This window comes from Syngnathus floridae, chromosome 22 (assembly GCF_059516105.1).
Source record: "Syngnathus floridae isolate MCC-2025c chromosome 22, RoL_Sflo_1.0, whole genome shotgun sequence".
NCBI lineage: Eukaryota > Metazoa > Chordata > Actinopteri > Syngnathiformes > Syngnathidae > Syngnathus > Syngnathus floridae.
The window spans coordinates 4110654-4127741 of record NC_142434.1 but is presented as its reverse complement, the minus strand read 5'-3'; the positions used below and the strand labels follow the sequence as shown (position 1 = coordinate 4127741).

The 17088-nt window shown below is 41.7% G+C and overlaps 1 protein-coding gene and 1 long non-coding RNA gene across 2 annotated transcripts in view; one reads left to right on the top strand and one right to left on the bottom strand.

Annotated features, from left to right (window-relative positions):
* Window positions 1-8250, bottom strand: part of LOC148379313 (uncharacterized) — a 32182-nt gene extending 23932 nt beyond the window's left edge. Inside the window, exons 1-3 of the long non-coding RNA XR_015855286.1 lie at window positions 8134-8250; window positions 4759-4833; window positions 3091-3236 (exon numbers count right to left, since the gene is read on the bottom strand). This is a non-coding gene — a long non-coding RNA (uncharacterized LOC148379313). The remainder of the gene's footprint in view (window positions 1-3090; window positions 3237-4758; window positions 4834-8133) is intronic.
* Window positions 8251-9022: 772 nt separating this feature from the next.
* slc38a2 (solute carrier family 38 member 2) lies at window positions 9023-16835 on the top strand. Its single transcript, XM_088366306.1, has 16 exons — window positions 9023-9344; window positions 10197-10304; window positions 10383-10464; window positions 10545-10660; window positions 11807-11880; window positions 11971-12063; window positions 12270-12342; window positions 12561-12643; window positions 12730-12788; window positions 12896-13060; window positions 13130-13209; window positions 13326-13426; window positions 14577-14701; window positions 14777-14918; window positions 15144-15241; window positions 15320-16835. The coding sequence occupies exons 2-16, from the start codon at window positions 10198-10200 to the stop codon at window positions 15428-15430; spliced, it is 1509 nt and encodes a 502-aa protein (XP_088222432.1). The 5' UTR covers window positions 9023-9344; window position 10197; the 3' UTR covers window positions 15431-16835.
* Window positions 16836-17088: the final 253 nt, after the last annotated feature.

Below are 17088 nucleotides of genomic sequence, written 5' to 3'. Positions count from 1 at the left end.
CACCAGGCTCCGCCAGGACAATCAATGCTCTGATCTCACTGTGCATCAACTGCTGCCATAGAAACACTTGGGAAGGTATTACTTGAAACCTTGGAAAAGCTTTCCACAGGCCTTTTAACGTCAGAACAGCATCGTGATTAAAGACTGAAGGGTACACTCTCCTAATTATGCCGCCGATTGCAGTCCGATTGGGTTTTTTATCTTGCAGTTACGTCTGCTCCGCCAAAGTATCTCAGGTATTATTAGTTTGCATTTGTCTTTAAATCTTTTGCATGATTGGAGCCAATGGTTGATTGGTCCGAGCAAGTATTGGTCAAAATAAAGAACAGAACCGCTCGTCCATTGGTTAAGGCCGACGTTGACGGCAAATTTGTAACCGTACCCATTCAAAGGGCATGTTTTTGTATCTGTGATGCTGTTTCATTATGAGGAATAAAAATGTGAAAAAAAAAAAGCATTTTTGTGTCAATCAGCAAGATTTACATTGGCAGCGTTGCGATTACGTAAAAAGCTTACGTAAACGCCGTTTGCCATCGTTGCCGTATTTCTGACATACGCATTCAATGTTCTCGGGGATTTCGGATATCGGTGTTCTTGTCTAGCTTGCAAGCGGCCATGACTTGTAGCACCAACTTGTAAAGTTTCCGAATAGGAGGTGGAAAAATAAGAGTTAGATCATCTCCCGATAGATTAATTTATCTCAAGGAATTCTATTTATGTCATTGTAGACGCAAACGTTCATGAACTCGTCCGGTTCGTCGTCTTTAAAAGCAAAACCCGACGTGACTTGAACGAGATGTCACCGTGACCAGAGAACACGCTGAAACCACTTACCCGGGTGCAAGATGACACCGGGCTAAACTAGCAAGGGCAAGCGCGCAGAGCACATGTCAATTAGTCGAAGGTCGTGTGTGAGAAAGCACAGCCGTCAGTTCCGAATAAATCCGAGATATCAATTTATTCTCTGTATGCTGCGACCTAAAGTGACTTCCCTGGAAAACTGCAAAAATAGTGATTTGACGCTCCCACCAGAATAAAGGTGATAAATAAACTACCACAACAGTCTCTCCACACCTCCATATGAAACTACAACAACGCGCACACTAGGCCTCTACAAACATCGACATGACCCAGCTAGCAAAAACTGCAGAAGGCCCTCAAGGCAATGCTTTGTCAGATCTTTGATGACTTCTACAAGGTGCCACGCCCTCCGCACACCCAGCCCCCCTGAACCTCTCCCAAAAATCTCCTCACATTTTGCCCACACAGTGTTCTCAAGCAGCACCTGTTGCCACGGTGGCGGCAATGCCAACACTTTAATAATCATGGCGCAGATATTAAATGAACATGACCTATATTCTGAAACTCTTGGCCGCTTCACGTGCGACAGCTGCTCGGCCTGGTCAAACGCGGGTCAGCTTGACTTACTAGGACATGCGATTGCCAAAAGTTTGGGCACCCCAGGTCATCATAACTACAGAAAGAGAGTATGGAACGCTATCATGTTAGCCCGTGCAGACTTCATGGAGCATGTCCTTGTTTATACATCAATTGATATCCCCTATGTCCATTTCGGGCCAGACTAAAGGTGAGATTTGTCATTAAAGTCTTCAACGGCAAATGTGGGTCACATGCCGGCACAGGGCTGAGTCATAAATCTGCTTACAAAACATTGAGACGGCGTCGGCCTCCAGATATTAATATTTTGTGCTTAACGGAATTATTTCCTGTGCTCTTCCTTTTCTCCTACTATTTTCCAAACATTGATTCGTAGTCATTTATTTATTTCAATACAGCGCAATGGAATTGCTGAGTCATTAAATAAACACTGGTTGGGTTGAATTACAGACAATTAAGCTAACGCTACACATGCTAAGTAGCATGGTTAATTCATATCTGTAACTGAAATTAAAGGCTAGCTATCTACCTGTCGATCTGTCAAAGATCAGGAAAAACTCAGTATCATCTTACCTGAAGACAGGCAGTACTTCATTTCTTGGGGTGGAAGTCTTCAGCTGGTCCATTTTCAAAGTGTTCTCTTCAGCAGACCTTACCTTGACTCATCTTGGCAGGTGTCAAACTCAAGGCCCAGGGGCCAGGTACGGCCCGCCACATCATTTTATGCGGCCCGTAAAGATAAATTGTGCATCAAATTCGTGTGTCATTACTAGAATTGCAAATTGTCTTCACTTTTAATATCTTTTTTTAAAAATATTTGACCAGTTTTGACTCATCTGATTTGAAAACGAGTTATTTGTCAGTTTGTTTTGGAGCTTTTACAGTAAATAATATGAGGTGGTCGTACATTTATTTAGCTTGACATAATGGCCTACTACAATGCGGCCCGCGAAAAAAATAAGTTTGACACCCCTGGCGTAAATGAACTGAATAAATAGCGACCGCCGTTTGCATTTTTTGCCTCAAGGGCCTACGAGTCAACGAGTCGCCTCCTAAGCTACATTCAGATATCGGAGCTCTCCTCAAGGACGAGCCCAGAAGCTATTTACAATTGTTCCTATTAGGAACACATTGAATTCTGAGTATTATACAATATCAATAGAATTATGTGATGAATCATGAGTAGTTATCACAAGAAAGGACATGCAGGATTTGTGTAAAAAAAAAAAAACATTGTTGTGTTAGCACACCCATAAAAGTCATTTGAATAGTAGCATGACATAGCAAGAAAGTGATTTGTGGTTAAGAAAAAAAATATATCAAAGTGCTTGTGTGTATATGAGAGAGCAAGAGATTACATAAGGTGCAAGCTTTTGATTGGCTGGCATCTCCTTGCGTGTATTAATACAGTGAAGGGAGTCACATGATGCGGGACGGCTGCAAAGAGTCCTACGTGTGTGCGGGAAGGTGACAAATATCTCGCTGGTCATTGGAGAACCAGGTGACGTATGTTTCATGTGGCGCTACGTGACATTTGACATGAGAGAACATACGAGGTGTCATTTGCGTTATCCATGTTTCAGTAAAGGCCTCTTTTGAAAAGGTCAACGAAAAAAACAGTTGCGTAATCTGATGCTCAACGGACATGACACGAGTGTGCGTTTTCTCAAGATGACTTTGGCTGGACCCTACCTGAAGTCGCTTCAGATTCAGTTCCCAAAAGTGACTCCTCTCAGATACGTGACAGCTGGCGGGTGTCAGAGATCAGAGGCTGGGGGGGGGCTCGCCGGCGCTGTGAGGAACGGCCAAGCCGCACACCAAAGGGGAACATGTCGGCACTGTGAGAGAAACAGCGTTTTACTGTGAGGGGGTAACCTTGCCGACCCGAAGAAAAGCGGTCGAGATAGAAGTCGCCGAAAATTCGGTTAATTCGTTTTTCTTGGATCCTCCATTGGGCAATCAGTATGAGTGGCAGGACAACAGACTCCTTTCCAAAACAATATCGTTGGACTTTCCTAAATGTAGAGCACGGATTTAACCTGTCATTTAAAAAGGCTTACCCAGGTTATTTTGATATTACCCCGGGAAGAAATATGTACATTATTGTACAAGTGGGGTCGGCGAAGTCGGGATGGAATTCATAATAAAAATCGAACTACGTTCCAGTCTGGCTTTTAAAGTAAACAGCAATAAAATTGTACTTTGAATTTATGTTTACTCAGCTGCTGGAACCACGAAGCACCCCCTAAGGCGATTTGATCGATTGGGAGTCGATTGGGCTGAGAATAGTCTTTCTTCTGTACATTCTGACTTGCAGTTCTGGATACACAAGAATGCCTAATTCCACGAGCTCAAAGGGTATTTGCAACAGAATTTCTCCCTCGGGGGCCCATCTGGGTTCATATTAGGAAAGTCAAGCTAGTAGTCAGCAGGTTTGGTTTGTATGATTACGCCGTAACGAAAATGAATGTCAAGTAATCAAATGCGGTTGCAATTTCTTTTCAAGTCCTTGAGGAACCAAACGAGACAATCAAGATCAGGAACCAGATTAGCACGTTAGCCAAATTTCTTTGGGCTTAACTCCAGTTAATCGCGATCAGAAAAGCCAGGTCGCCATGGTAACCCGCCAGGTTTGATTCCGAGTCGCTCAAACGCAGCGCTTGTTCGTATATCGTTGTTCACGTAATGTTTCCAAACAAGGTGAAGGTGAGCAGGGGAAAGGAAAGACGCCAAGCAGAACATGCTGAGCGCTGCAGGGTTGCGTAACTGCAAGGTTGCCGGCAGTCATCGTGACACAGCACAGATAAACATTTTTATAAAAATCGCTATACTTGACAAACAATTATTCAGAAAAAAATGTATCAGTAAAGCAATTTGAAGTCTTCTTGACATGATTATAGATGATTAAATCCAGACTAGCAATAATTGAAATGTGTCTTTTGTGAAGGGGGAGGGGCTTCTATAAATACATATAAGAACATTTTATGGGAAGATGGACAGTAAGTGGATTATATTTTTATTGAGCAAATGTTGGCTTGGAATGTTGTTAGCCTATCATGTTTATTAAGGACAAAATAAAATGCTGTGTAAATCATTTCAACTGGATTTGAGCCTTGAACTTTACAAAATTTGGTTCAGGTTTTTTTTTTTTTGCAAAGGGCAACTCAATTGTATTTATGTCAAACAAAACCAAGGCAAGAAAAAAATCATATTTGATTAGAGTAGTTCAAATTTGGAGCCTTTCTGACTTCTTGTCAACCCGGATGGTCATGAAATAAATTTGAGGAACTCGCAACACGCTCGTTGCAACCTGCAAGACTGTCTTGATGCATACTTAAGCTTCTAGAAAGCACACAATACCTTATGTGGCTCTCAATAGGATGTCAGATGTGGTTCTTAGAAGGCGGGATGTATTTTCCGTGCATTCACGCCAAGCTGAAAAGAGATCAAAATAAAGAAGACAATTAACTCTTATGAATATTTAATTCTAGTGGCTCATTTAGTGTTGAGGCAAGGATACTGTTCAGATTTGGCGTCAGTATGAGGAAAAAAAATTACATAACAGTGTCGGACTTGTACTGAAAATTGCATAAGTGGAACCACGGTGTCTCCGAAGAGCGTACGTAAGAAGCGCAAGTTAGCGAGCACACTCGAAAATAATCAGTCAAAAAGCGCCGTCTCGCTTGTCGAATGCCTGGCGTACAAAAAACAAAACTAGAACGAGTCTGCGGGCTGCGAGGCAGATGACTCCACCGTAACGATAATGCTAATCGTGATAATATCAGCAGGGCTGCTTAAAAAAACACAAATATTATGACGGAGAATTGAGTTTGTCTCGTTGTGGTCAGCGGGTGTTGCGTCAAAAAGGTTCAAAGTTTCCTTTAAGTGTCGATTTAAGTCACAATTGTGAAACCTTTTTGCTCCTCTCGACTCCTCCGCCTTCAAATCTAATCTTCTTTCTCAGTTACGGGGAAAAAAAAAAAATCTGAGACGCACATGACATTTATCTCTGAGATACGCATGTGCGTGGTAGACTTGTGGTAGACTAGTTTCATAATATATATATTTTTTGTATTAAATTGAAACCGAGGCAAATTCTGAACATATTTTGGCTCTTCTGGTTTTCGCCCATGATGGCAACATCTCTTCCCGCCATCAGCCAGTCACCATCTATTTGTATTCTTCTCACCTCCATCTGTGTTCACACAGGAAACTGTCATGTTGCGACACTTCCTGTATCGGCGTATCGTGGTATAGTGAGACGAGCGTAGACGCGGCGAATGTGGACAGGAAGTCTTTTGCGACGTTATCGGGGGGGGGGGGGCAAACTTCGCCTGTTACGTGGAAGCTTATCTCTAAGAACAAACCTTTTCCGAGAGAGGGGGGCCCTTATGTTGCCATTATGCAAAACGTTTATGAAAATCGGACTCGTTGAAAACTGCAAGGCAAATTTTCAACTAAGCTACAAGAGATACGATAAAGTTGAATTCGAGTTGACACGATTGTCACGAGCGCTCGAGAGAAACGCTTTTTTTTTTTATGCAGAGATGGGACTGACACGCCAGAAAAGAATAAGTATAGGGAAGGGACGAGAAGCGCCCACATCAGATACGAGGATCCCTGCAGGCTAATAACAAGTCACGAGTCTCACTGTCTTTAAGTGTGTGTGTCTGTGTGTGTGTGTAATTGTGCCCTAGCATTACCCTGCAGTGTAAACTTAACCACCCCGACGTACCGACGGCATCCAAAACCTTCTCGCCACTTCTAAGAGGGATGCGGACACTCGTGCAACCGCGTTTTCTCGAGTTATTTTTGTTTGGAGAAACGACTTTTTTCGCGTTCGTTCGGCGCCGTCTCGACTTTTTATATTCGCAGCTTGTCGAGATAACGCTCATTGACTGCGACGCTGCCCGAGGAGTATTTCGTTTATGACTTTGGGTGTAGTTTACGACGACGGAAACAAATCATAAAAATCCTGGATATAATCCAAACTCTAACAGGTCACTAACGGGTCATTTCGGCGGGAATAAAAAGATTAAAAAAATGATTTTGCACCCGAAAAAATGCAAACTGCCATTGTGACCTCTGACCCAATTCCTCCCTACTTTTTGGTCTGAGCTCCGCTGTACAAAAAGCGCCACGGTCCGCCAACGGAGGAGTCAGTGGGTTCACAGGGCGGCTCTAGGGCCATCTCGGGTGAAAAAAGTTTTTCGCAGAACGAGACGGGCGGCCTCCGTCGCCCCGCTGGGCCCCCCCCCCTCCCGTTTGTGCTCCTGTCATGAAGAATGCGCCCGCTAAACCACTTTCCCACCGCAAAGAGGATTACTAAGGTAATGCCCACATATCAAGGGATGCTCTGGCACTTTTCGAACCTCATTTAATAACTCACGGAGAAAGCTGGGCGAGATTTTCCCTGCGTCTACCGTTTGTCTTTTATTTTCAGTTCGCAAACTCCCGTAAATATGAGAAACGCCGTAAATCGTGCACGTCAACATGTTAGTTTACTCGCGACGGGTGAAAACACGGCAGCTAATCCTGTGATGCTTGTTTAACCCCGCCGGCTTTCTCACCTACGTTACGCCGGCGTGTTTAGTTAACGAATGTTTACGTAGCCGGCGTTGGGATTCACATCCGATCAGGATCATCGGAGCGTTTGGTGTGTGCGTACGTGAGGGGTGGGTGGGTGCGGCGTGACAAGGTTTCCAAAAGATAACCTACTTCCTCTATGGCCCACTTGTTTGCTTTACAGTCTGATGCCCACCAGCTTCCTTTGTGTCCCTCGTGGATACCAAAAAAAAAAAAAAGGCTGGCGTGTTTCACGTGATCTGATGTCGAACTTAAAAACAGACCAGTCAAACATGCGGGCAAAACAGAAATTAGCATCGTCTATTTTGGGAATTTTCCATTTCCAAGGTACGCCGAGTTCTAAGGTACACGACATTTATCTCCAGAACCTTTCCCCTTATTTCAGCCCGCATCACGAACCCAACAACCTCTCGAGCCAGGTGATCATGAGACCCTCCGCTGTCTAGATTGTAATGAAAATCCAGCGTTCCAAGAACGCTCACAGTCGGGGCCGGGTGACTAAGGTTGAAGAGCGAGAAAATCTTTCGGCTTGCCCTCCGAGGAGAATGCGTCGGGTGGCGGGTTGGTGGGGTTGAAGTGATCTGTGCTGATGGCAGGAGGGGGGTCTTTGTGGGAGCGAGAGATGATATTCCAGGAAATGTTTATTGGGTCAGCGTAGTTATGAAACAATTGCTGAGGTTCGTCCAATCAAAATCAAGCGCTCACTACGGTATGACATTTTTTTTTTTTCACACTTAAGAATGGGACTGTACCAAATTTGGGACATTTTAAGTGGAGTATTTCTTTGAGCCATGGTTTTCGCACAATCATGAGGTAGTTTCTTTATAAATTTGGCCAGGGAGAAAAATGTTAGCATTTAGCATTAGCATTATTACTTTCACTATCGGTGAAGTCCAATACATGCGAGTTGGGATATGTAGGTGAGAGGTACCGGTTTTACCTTGTTCTACTTTTTTTTTTTTTTTGATCCGATTTAGTTGTACTGGGTCGGGGGGGGATAAAGTCCCAAACAAAAGCCTGTTACGCAGCAATTTATGGGTTAGAAAATGAGAGAATTTGTCTGTTTTGGACGAATCTATTTACTACGACTACTCGATGAGAGAGGAACTAAACGTTTCCTGTTTGGTTGTGGTTTCAGTAAAGACTTACGTTGCGAAATTGCACAGAAGAGGTCATTGGGTCATCATTTCAACATCGTTCTTGGGGCTTTTTCAGTTCTGGAAAGTTCATAACAGCACTCTGGGCCGGTGGAGAAAAAGACCTGGGAAATGAAAAGATAATTTTTGAGTTTTGAGACGAATTGGTTAAAAAAAAAATTGTTTTGGTGAAAGGAAGTTGGGTAATTTGAATCTCACAGTGTCACGTTTTCATGATTGTTTTACTACGGGTCACCGGAACTGCTGGTTGATAATTAACCAAATTTTGTTTTCTTTCCATTAATAATAAGCTAGTGGAAGATTTCCAGATACCTGAGCTTCAAGAATGAGTGAATGAGGATGATCACATGACAGCATTTGTGTGTAATCTGCTTCCGAGTGGGAGGTCTGCTTTGAAATGCCAATCTGGCGGGCTTAACGTGGACCGACAGGAATCCCAGGCCTCTTGGGTCACTCTTTAACCTTTAATTCGGGGGGGTAATCTATCTGTAGGGGGGGGGGGGTGACCTAATTCTCATTTCATAAGGAAATTGAATTCCATATAAAGCCCAATTTTTTAAAGACCTATATGAACAAATATTGTCTTTAACTATTATTGTTTTTTTCAATGGAATTCAAAAATATTTTGAATACTTTTATTCTTATTTTGCAGCATGACAATGTTCTTTTCGCTGTGATTGCAACATACCAGTAAATGCTGCGTGTTATGCTCTGCAGCATTCCTGCCGTTTTCCAAAAGGGCTGTGTCTCCGGATCAGAGTGTTCTGTTTGTATACAGTCTGACGTCACTGTGCGTAAAATAACTCCTCCCATTCTCAAACCCCCCCCCCCCCAACTTCGGACCGCCCCTCCTTTTTCTTTTTCTCTTCCCCCCCTCAAGAGGAGCCAGTTGCCGGCTGATGCAATATAAAGCGTGAGTCCATCCCTTGCTTTATTCGAGCACTCGTCCTTTTTCTGTGCACGTATTTCGGGGGGTAATTTTGGTCGGCTTTTGACCCAAGAGAACCTCACTTTTACAGACTGTGTATTTCCATAGTAAATATTTAAATATTTCTTGTCTATCACATTTTGTGGTTATAGTCTCCCATTTTTTTTAAATTAAATTATTTCCGAGGATCAGACAGCTCTTTTTCTGTGATCATTGTGATCAAATCCAGCGGATTTTTTTTTTGAAAGGATTTTACAGTCACATTTACTCATAAGGTAAGAATGCCGGCATGCCATGCTTTTTTAACAGCTCGAGAATTTCAAATGTTTTATTTTTTTAATACCGCTCACTGATGCTTTATGTTTTTATCCATTTTGAAATACATCAGTGAGTGAAAATTTTCCATTTGAATGTTTTACCGCATCAGCCATGGAACAAATTAATAAATAATAAGACGTCAGCGATGCTGCGGTGTTGGAAAGATGACACGCTGCGGGCGTGACTTCATTTGTATTATATATGTGACATGTTAGGATAATAAAAAACCAAAAGGTCTAATCAGGGTGTGACGTTGCATCAGGTTTGAAAAAAAAAAAAAGATGAGGGCCATGCCCATTAATGGACAACACGTGCCATTGTTTCCACTGAAGCCGCTCATTACACATAATGTGATTAAAATGATCTGGCCACACAATTTATCGCCAACATGGGTGGGACTTGCATACATGTACTTTAGAAACTAAATATACAAGATTTTATTTTAAATTTACTTCATAGGTTTAGGCGCCACGTTGTAATTTGTCTTTTAACGTATTAGACACACCCTAAATTATTTTTTTGTGAATGCTATCAAATAATTTTGCGCAAAATCTACACTGCGGTTTTTTATGTCATTGAGCGGGCTGAGGTGATGTCGGGTGGAATCTGGTATTTTTCCACTGCCGGTGCGTCAACCCCCCCCCTCCCCTTCGCCCCCCCATCCCCCCTCCCCCGCGCTCTTCTTCCTCCCCCCCTCCTTTGGCCGATAAGTCACATGACCCAACGGGCGCGCTGTATTATTGATTATTCCCGAGTCATTTGGGATGCACACGATCGGAATCAAATGAGTCATTTCTTTTAACTCACAGCATGAAACAAACCGAGATGAGCCGTTTGTCTCGTGAAGACGACAACAGCAGCACCAACAGCAATGAGTACAACTACCCAGACTGCCCGAGGAAGGTCCCACTGAATGAGTGAGGAACTCTTTAAATAAATCAGATTCATCTATCTATGTAAATGAAACTAATTTTTTTTTTTTGTGCACATTAAAGGCCATATGCGGGTTTAGATCCAGAAAGTGAAAACTTCCTCCCGGATAAAAACCCTGGCAAGAAGAAGTATGAGACGGAATATGTAAGACTCATTTCTGCCTCTTTAATGTGAAAAATCTTTTTTTTTTTTAATTTTGATCTTTTTTTTTCTTTCTTCCACAGCACCAAGGCAATGCCTCCTTTGGCATGTCTGTCTTCAACCTGGGCAACGCTATAATGGGAAGTGGCATCTTGGGTCTGTCCTACGCCATGGCCAACACTGGCATAGCGCTATTTGTGTGAGTATATGACATTTGCGGTCAAAAAGTAGGAAATTCTATTTAGCGTGGGTTCCTTTTTTTTTTTTTTTTTGTAGCAAACGTACCCGTCAAGGTCACGGCTCAGTACAGCTGCTTTCTCACCATCTTATTTAATCAAATATTTACAAATATGACTCACGATAATCTTTGTGTTACATAGGATAACATTCAGGGAGAAGCCGCATGCCAGTTGGGGCGTCAATTTGGGAGTGGCCACGTCTTTAAATGTGCTAATCCGGTTGAGAGAATAAATGGGAGTAAAGACAAGCTTGCTTTCAGGGCGTGCTCCAGCAGGGATTACAATAAACGTGGCTGATGCAATAGGATAAAGCGTACTACACAACAGAGGCTACAAATAGGATTGCAAAATTCAGGGAATTTTCAATTTGGAAACGTCTTTGAAAAAGATGCCAAATTTGAACTGGGAGGGACGACGATGAATGAGTTAGCAAAAAGTAGAGAGTGTTTGTTATACTCACTATAAATAGTACCAATTTAAAAAAAAAGAAAGCTATCCAATTTAAGCCATTACGGCCCACGAGGTTTGGAGACACTTCTGCATTCAACAGCAAGGGGAAGTGTTAAAAAAAACTTTAGATAGGAGTGTCAGACTTGTAAGCCACTGTTCTTAATTATAGGAAACAATTCAATTAAAATGCATTGTACATAGAATTAAAAAAAAAAAAACACAAGTACAAGTTTAAAAGCAAACATCTACAAAGCAAATATACTAAAAAGTTGAATACAACTGAACTGTTCTAGGTTATTCTTTGTCAAACCACTAGAGGGAGCCTCAAGTGTTACAAAACGAGTGCTACGATTTTTTTTACTGCAGGCAATGAGAGTCATCCATTTTGTATCGATGTCCCATGGAAATTTACTAGAAGGTTCACAGCCAATCTAAAGATGGTCACATCCCATTGGGAAGCCTCTCAAGTGACCTGGAGATTAATTTCCATATCCTAATAATACTCCCGTGACACATGAAGAGTCCTAAGAGGATTCCAATAAGGGAAGACGTTAGCGACGCGACTCGCTAATATGACTCACTCACTCCATTTAGAGTCGAAAGAATATAAAAGGACAAAAGTTATTTTTACCAAAACATACTATTTCTATTTACAGCATCCTCCTCGTGGCTGTTGCCATCTTCTCTTTGTATTCGGTGCATTTACTGCTGAAGACAGCCAATGAAGGAGGTGAGTTTGGGGTTGATCTTTTGTTGCCGATCCAAACATTTTATCCTGACCGGGTTTTGAACTCCAACCCTTTTCCGATTTCCTATCAAGGTGCGTTGGTGTACGAGCAGCTGGGCTACAAAGCCTTTGGGATGCCCGGGAAGCTGGCCGCTTCCTGCTCCATTACCATGCAGAACATCGGAGGTGAGGATTCCGGTCTAATCACTATCTTGAGCGTGGAAACGGATTTGGAAAAGGGGGGGGAGTAACTTCCAGTAATAACTTGAGTCACTCTGCAAGCATGTGGCAATTCCACAGGAAAGTCGATGTGGCAAATATTTGCTCACGCTGAATACGTCAATCCTTTCAATGTAGGCTAAACTAACAAAAAAAAACTTTTGTCGTTTCAGCCATGTCAAGCTACCTCTACATCGTCAAGTACGAGCTGCCCATTGTCATTGAAGCTTTTGCGGGAAGCAACAAGTGAGTACTTTTTTTTTTTTTATTTTTAAATCAGTGGCATATGGTTAAGTGGCAGGAATCTTTCAAAGAGTCCTTTTAGTCATCTGCAGCTGCTGCCGTATGGAAACAAGGGCGTGTGTATACGTGTCAGCTAGTCCGTGGAGAAATATATTAAAAAAAAAATCTCAATAATCCAGTTCTGAATAGAAATGGTGACTAATATATATTTTTTTTATCAGTGAATGGTACACTAACGGAGACTACCTGGTATTACTCGTGTCACTCTTCATTATTCTGCCCCTTTCGCTTCTCAGAAACTTAGGTAGGTACAATTACCAAATTAAGTAAAAAAAAAAAAGCATACCAGTTGTTTTTATTTTTTATAAACCATGTGCTTCCTTTCATTAGGTTACCTTGGCTACACCAGCGGCCTGTCGCTCCTCTGCATGGTCTTCTTCCTCATTGTGGTGAGTCGTCCACCTTCAATATCCCCCAAATAAAAAATGATTTATTGTCATCACTCACGCATTATGAAGACATAAATCATACCTAACGTGATGATTTGTTCCTTCAGGTGATCATCAAGAAGTTCCAGATCCCGTGCCCGCTTCCTGGAACTCACCACGCTGAGAACGAGACAGTCAGTAAACTTCTCAACGTCACTGTGTCCTCCAACAACACTACCGCCGTGGATTACAGTGATGCCTGCACGCCCAAGTACTTTGTCTTCAACTCTCAGGTACAAAATGAAAATTAACTTTAACATTATAGACCGGAATTTTCTAATATTCTCTCCTCCCCTCCTTAGACTGTCTACGCTGTCCCCATCCTGACCTTCGCCTTCGTGTGCCACCCGGCTATCCTCCCCATGTATGAGGAACTCAAAGAGTAAGTTCTTCCACGTCAAAATTTCGCAGCTGCTCTCTTATCCGACTACACAGGTCGGTTTGTTCTTCTTATCAAATATTGTTTTAAACATGACCCTGTCCCTCTCGTCTGCACAGCCGTTCCCACAGAAGGATGCAAGGAGTTGCCAATGTGTCCTTCTTGGCTATGTTCATCATGTATCTCTTGGCAGCCCTCTTTGGATACCTGACCTTCAACAGTAAGTTGTTACAACATTGTGAAAAGGTTAAATAATTTAAAAGGAATTTGATTTGATCAGTAATCACACTTCTTCAATGTATAAAAAAAACTGATTTGATTTTGGTTATAAAATTTATAATATTTGATGCAACACAGCTTTTGGGACACAGATAATTTAGCAAACTAAGAAATTAATAATTTAATATGATGTTTGTCAACTTTTTCACAAACTAATTAAACAGCGGGTCGAATGTAGTGTGTAGAAATACGCCAAAACGTCAAGAACTGTATTTTTAGTTAATATAGACAAGTCTGTGTTACATATTTGATATTCATTAATGACCATATTAATACATTATTAGTTCTTTCACGTATACCGTCGACGTAAATTTCGGCAGATTAGCTAATATGCTAATGAGCTAACTAATCGACGTTTTTTCGACAAGACATTATTTCAATTAAAAAAAACACATACCACGACTTTCTTAATCCTCCATTCTTTCATAATTACTTCCTAAACCCGAATTAAACGCGCTCCGTAAATAAAAATTAGTGTTTTACTTACCAAAGTGAGGAGCCGCGAAGCAGCCCGCCACACGAGTGCAGCCTCCGCGGTGCATTCTGGGACTTGTAGTTTAAGCCGTACATTTTCAATCGCCACTTGACTAGCATCGTTAAAAGTTAGAAATAACTTTTAAATGCCTAGATACGAGTATCATCACTAGTCTTATTAGGTAAAGTGAATTAGAACATGATGTACTTTTTGAAAAGTTTCCAACTGGTTGCCAGCTGGTTCAGTGCACAAAAGGTCAACGTCCCAAATATCCAAAGTTTAAGGGGAGTATCCACGTCAATTCAAATTAAATAAAACAAAAATGGCAGTGAAACTAAATTCCCAGACTAAGAGTTATGCAACAATGTGAAAAAGGCCACCTGATTTATCTCAGTACTATTTGTCTTCAACACAAGATAGGATTTATGTGCTCAAACTAGTTGTACAAGATAGAAGGGGGTGTGAGAAATTTTTGTGGAACTATTTCTGAGTTGTTACAGCATGTACTAGAGGAGTGTTTCCTAATTCAAGCCAAATATTTTTGAAAAATGTCCCGGCACACCTCGAAACAAAGTACAGTATTCTATTAGTGAGTAATAATTGATTTTATTTGCAGCCCACGTGGAGCCCGAGCTTCTGCACACCTATTCAAAGGTCTACAACTTTGACGTGCTCCTGCTGATTGTTCGCCTGGCTGTCCTCACCGCCGTCACCCTCACTGTACCCGTGGTCCTCTTCCCTGTAAGTATCATTTTAAAAAAATGAAGCCGATTGCCCAGTTTTGGATCCCTGTGAACACATTTAATCTTCTTGCAGATCCGTACCTCCATCAACCAGTTCCTGTGCGCATCTAAGTTCAGCTGGATCCGCCATACCATCATAACCATGGTCCTGCTGATCGGCACTAACATCTTGGTTATCTTCGTGCCCACCATTAGGGATATTTTCGGCTTTATCGGTGAGTTTCTTTCCACTTTATATAACTCGATGATCTCTAGATTTGAGCTAAAATTGGCTTTAACATCTTGTGTTTGGTTGATTGTAAGTGGGTGTGTACACTTATGCAACCACGTTTTGTGTTTCAAATGAGTTGCAAATTTGGATTCTTTTGTTTGTAAATCACACAAAAAGGATTTAATTATGAAAATATTTGTACTTAATTTCGGTATTCTTGCTTACGCAGGTGCATCTGCCGCCGCCATGCTCATCTTCATCTTGCCCTCGGCTTTCTACATCAAACTAGTCAAGAAGGAGTCGATGAGATCCGTGCAAAAGATCGGGGTAGGTTTGCAAAACTACCTTCCTTGTTCCTCGGTGCACAAGTGCAAACAAGCTCAACTGGAATTTTTTCTTTTTCAGGCCACCGCCTTCCTGCTGTGCGGTTTTGTGGTCATGATCGGCAGCATGAGCCTCATCATCCTCGACTGGGTTCACAACGCCACTAAGGAAGACCACCCGGACGGACACTGAAGAATCGAGGTCACTAAACTAACGAAGATCAAAATTTGAAACAGACTTTCGATGCTTGGCTTTGACTGAGAAACAGACGCCATTCCAAGAGAATGTATACCCGGATTTGTACAGTTTTTGTGTCCCCCCCCTTGCTTTTTTTTTTTTTTTTTTTTTTTTTAAACGGGCCTACATATAACTTTGTCTTTTACTGTTAATATTTTTGTTCTGCTACAGCTGAATTTTTTTTTTTCAACATGCCTCAATGCAATCAGTTAGAGGTCATTGGGAGAATTGAAAACAAACCAAAAAAAAAAAAACCAATTAGCAGCTGACACTCAGGTACGGTTTTCATTTTTGCTCGAGTGCGGCTGCGACTTCACGCGACAAGTCCTGCTGACAAATCGGTGCGAACCAGACTCGTTGGAACTTTTTTGTTGCCAAGCGTAGACCCCCCCCCCCTCCCGCTCCCGTTAAGCGTGTTTGTATACTGTACTGAAAAGCACTTATTGTCCAGCACACTGGCGGAAAACCCAGACTTGTTTCCATACACGAACGAGGGCCTTTGACCTTTCCTTGCACACAAAAACAGCAAAAGACAACAAAACCTGCCTTTTTATAGCATAACAACACTGGGAGCTGCAGAGCAACTCACTGGACTAAAAAAAAAAAAAAAAAAAAAAAAACCTCCTATTTAAAAACCTGCTGCTGTTGGAGTATTCCACACATGACTGAGGAGGGGAGGTCAAAACTATTATTTTTTTCTTTCTGGGGAATACTTGGAATTTGACCACGTACAGTGGTCGTAAAAAACGGCTGTCAAACTTGCAAAAGAAAAATATTACGCCGGCAAGCAAACATACTACAAAAAAAAAAGTCTCGGCAGCGCTTCCGAAACTTAACAACAAACCGTTACTGTCCAACATCTATTTATGGAAGACAGTGAAATCAATGTAATTTTAACTATTTTACTATATTTATATGATATTGTATCTGTATATATATGTACATATATCTATTGAGTTCCACTGTATGTATATATTTCCCTCACCCCCTCCCGTTTTTTTTTTTAACAATGCATTGGAGCTGTTAAACAACAAAACCCACGCTGAGAAATTTTTCATGAATTTCTCCAGCAGACACAAAGCTTCAACTGTTCATCCATCTAAACTGACTGAAAATGTCCCACTGTTGATTTTGTGGAAATTCTGTTACATGTCGAGGCCACTGAGAAAGTAAAAGCCGCCTTGTGCCCCTTTCTGACCCCTCCACGCTACCCCCAACTCCCCCCTGGTTGGAGTCTGTCAACCATCTGTGGGCCTCAGGGGCAAAGAGGGCTTTGCCCACCAGTGTTACATTCTTGTTTCAATGAAACACCGTGTATATCCTGTAATTAATGTCCAATTAAATTCAAAATTACTCTATACCAAGTCCTGTTGGTGTGTTTTGTTTTTTCTTTGCATCAGTAATTTTATAACAGCTCATAATATCACACTTGATGGAATAAAAATCTTTAAAAAATTCCATTTATAGAAATATATATTTCCTATAAGAATGAAAATAGCCTAGTTAGACCACCACTGAATGTTTCTGGTGCAATGTTGCCACCTAGTGGTCAAAATGCACGCTTACATCCTTAACTCAATTCCCCATTGCAATAAATGGAAAAGCCATTAATC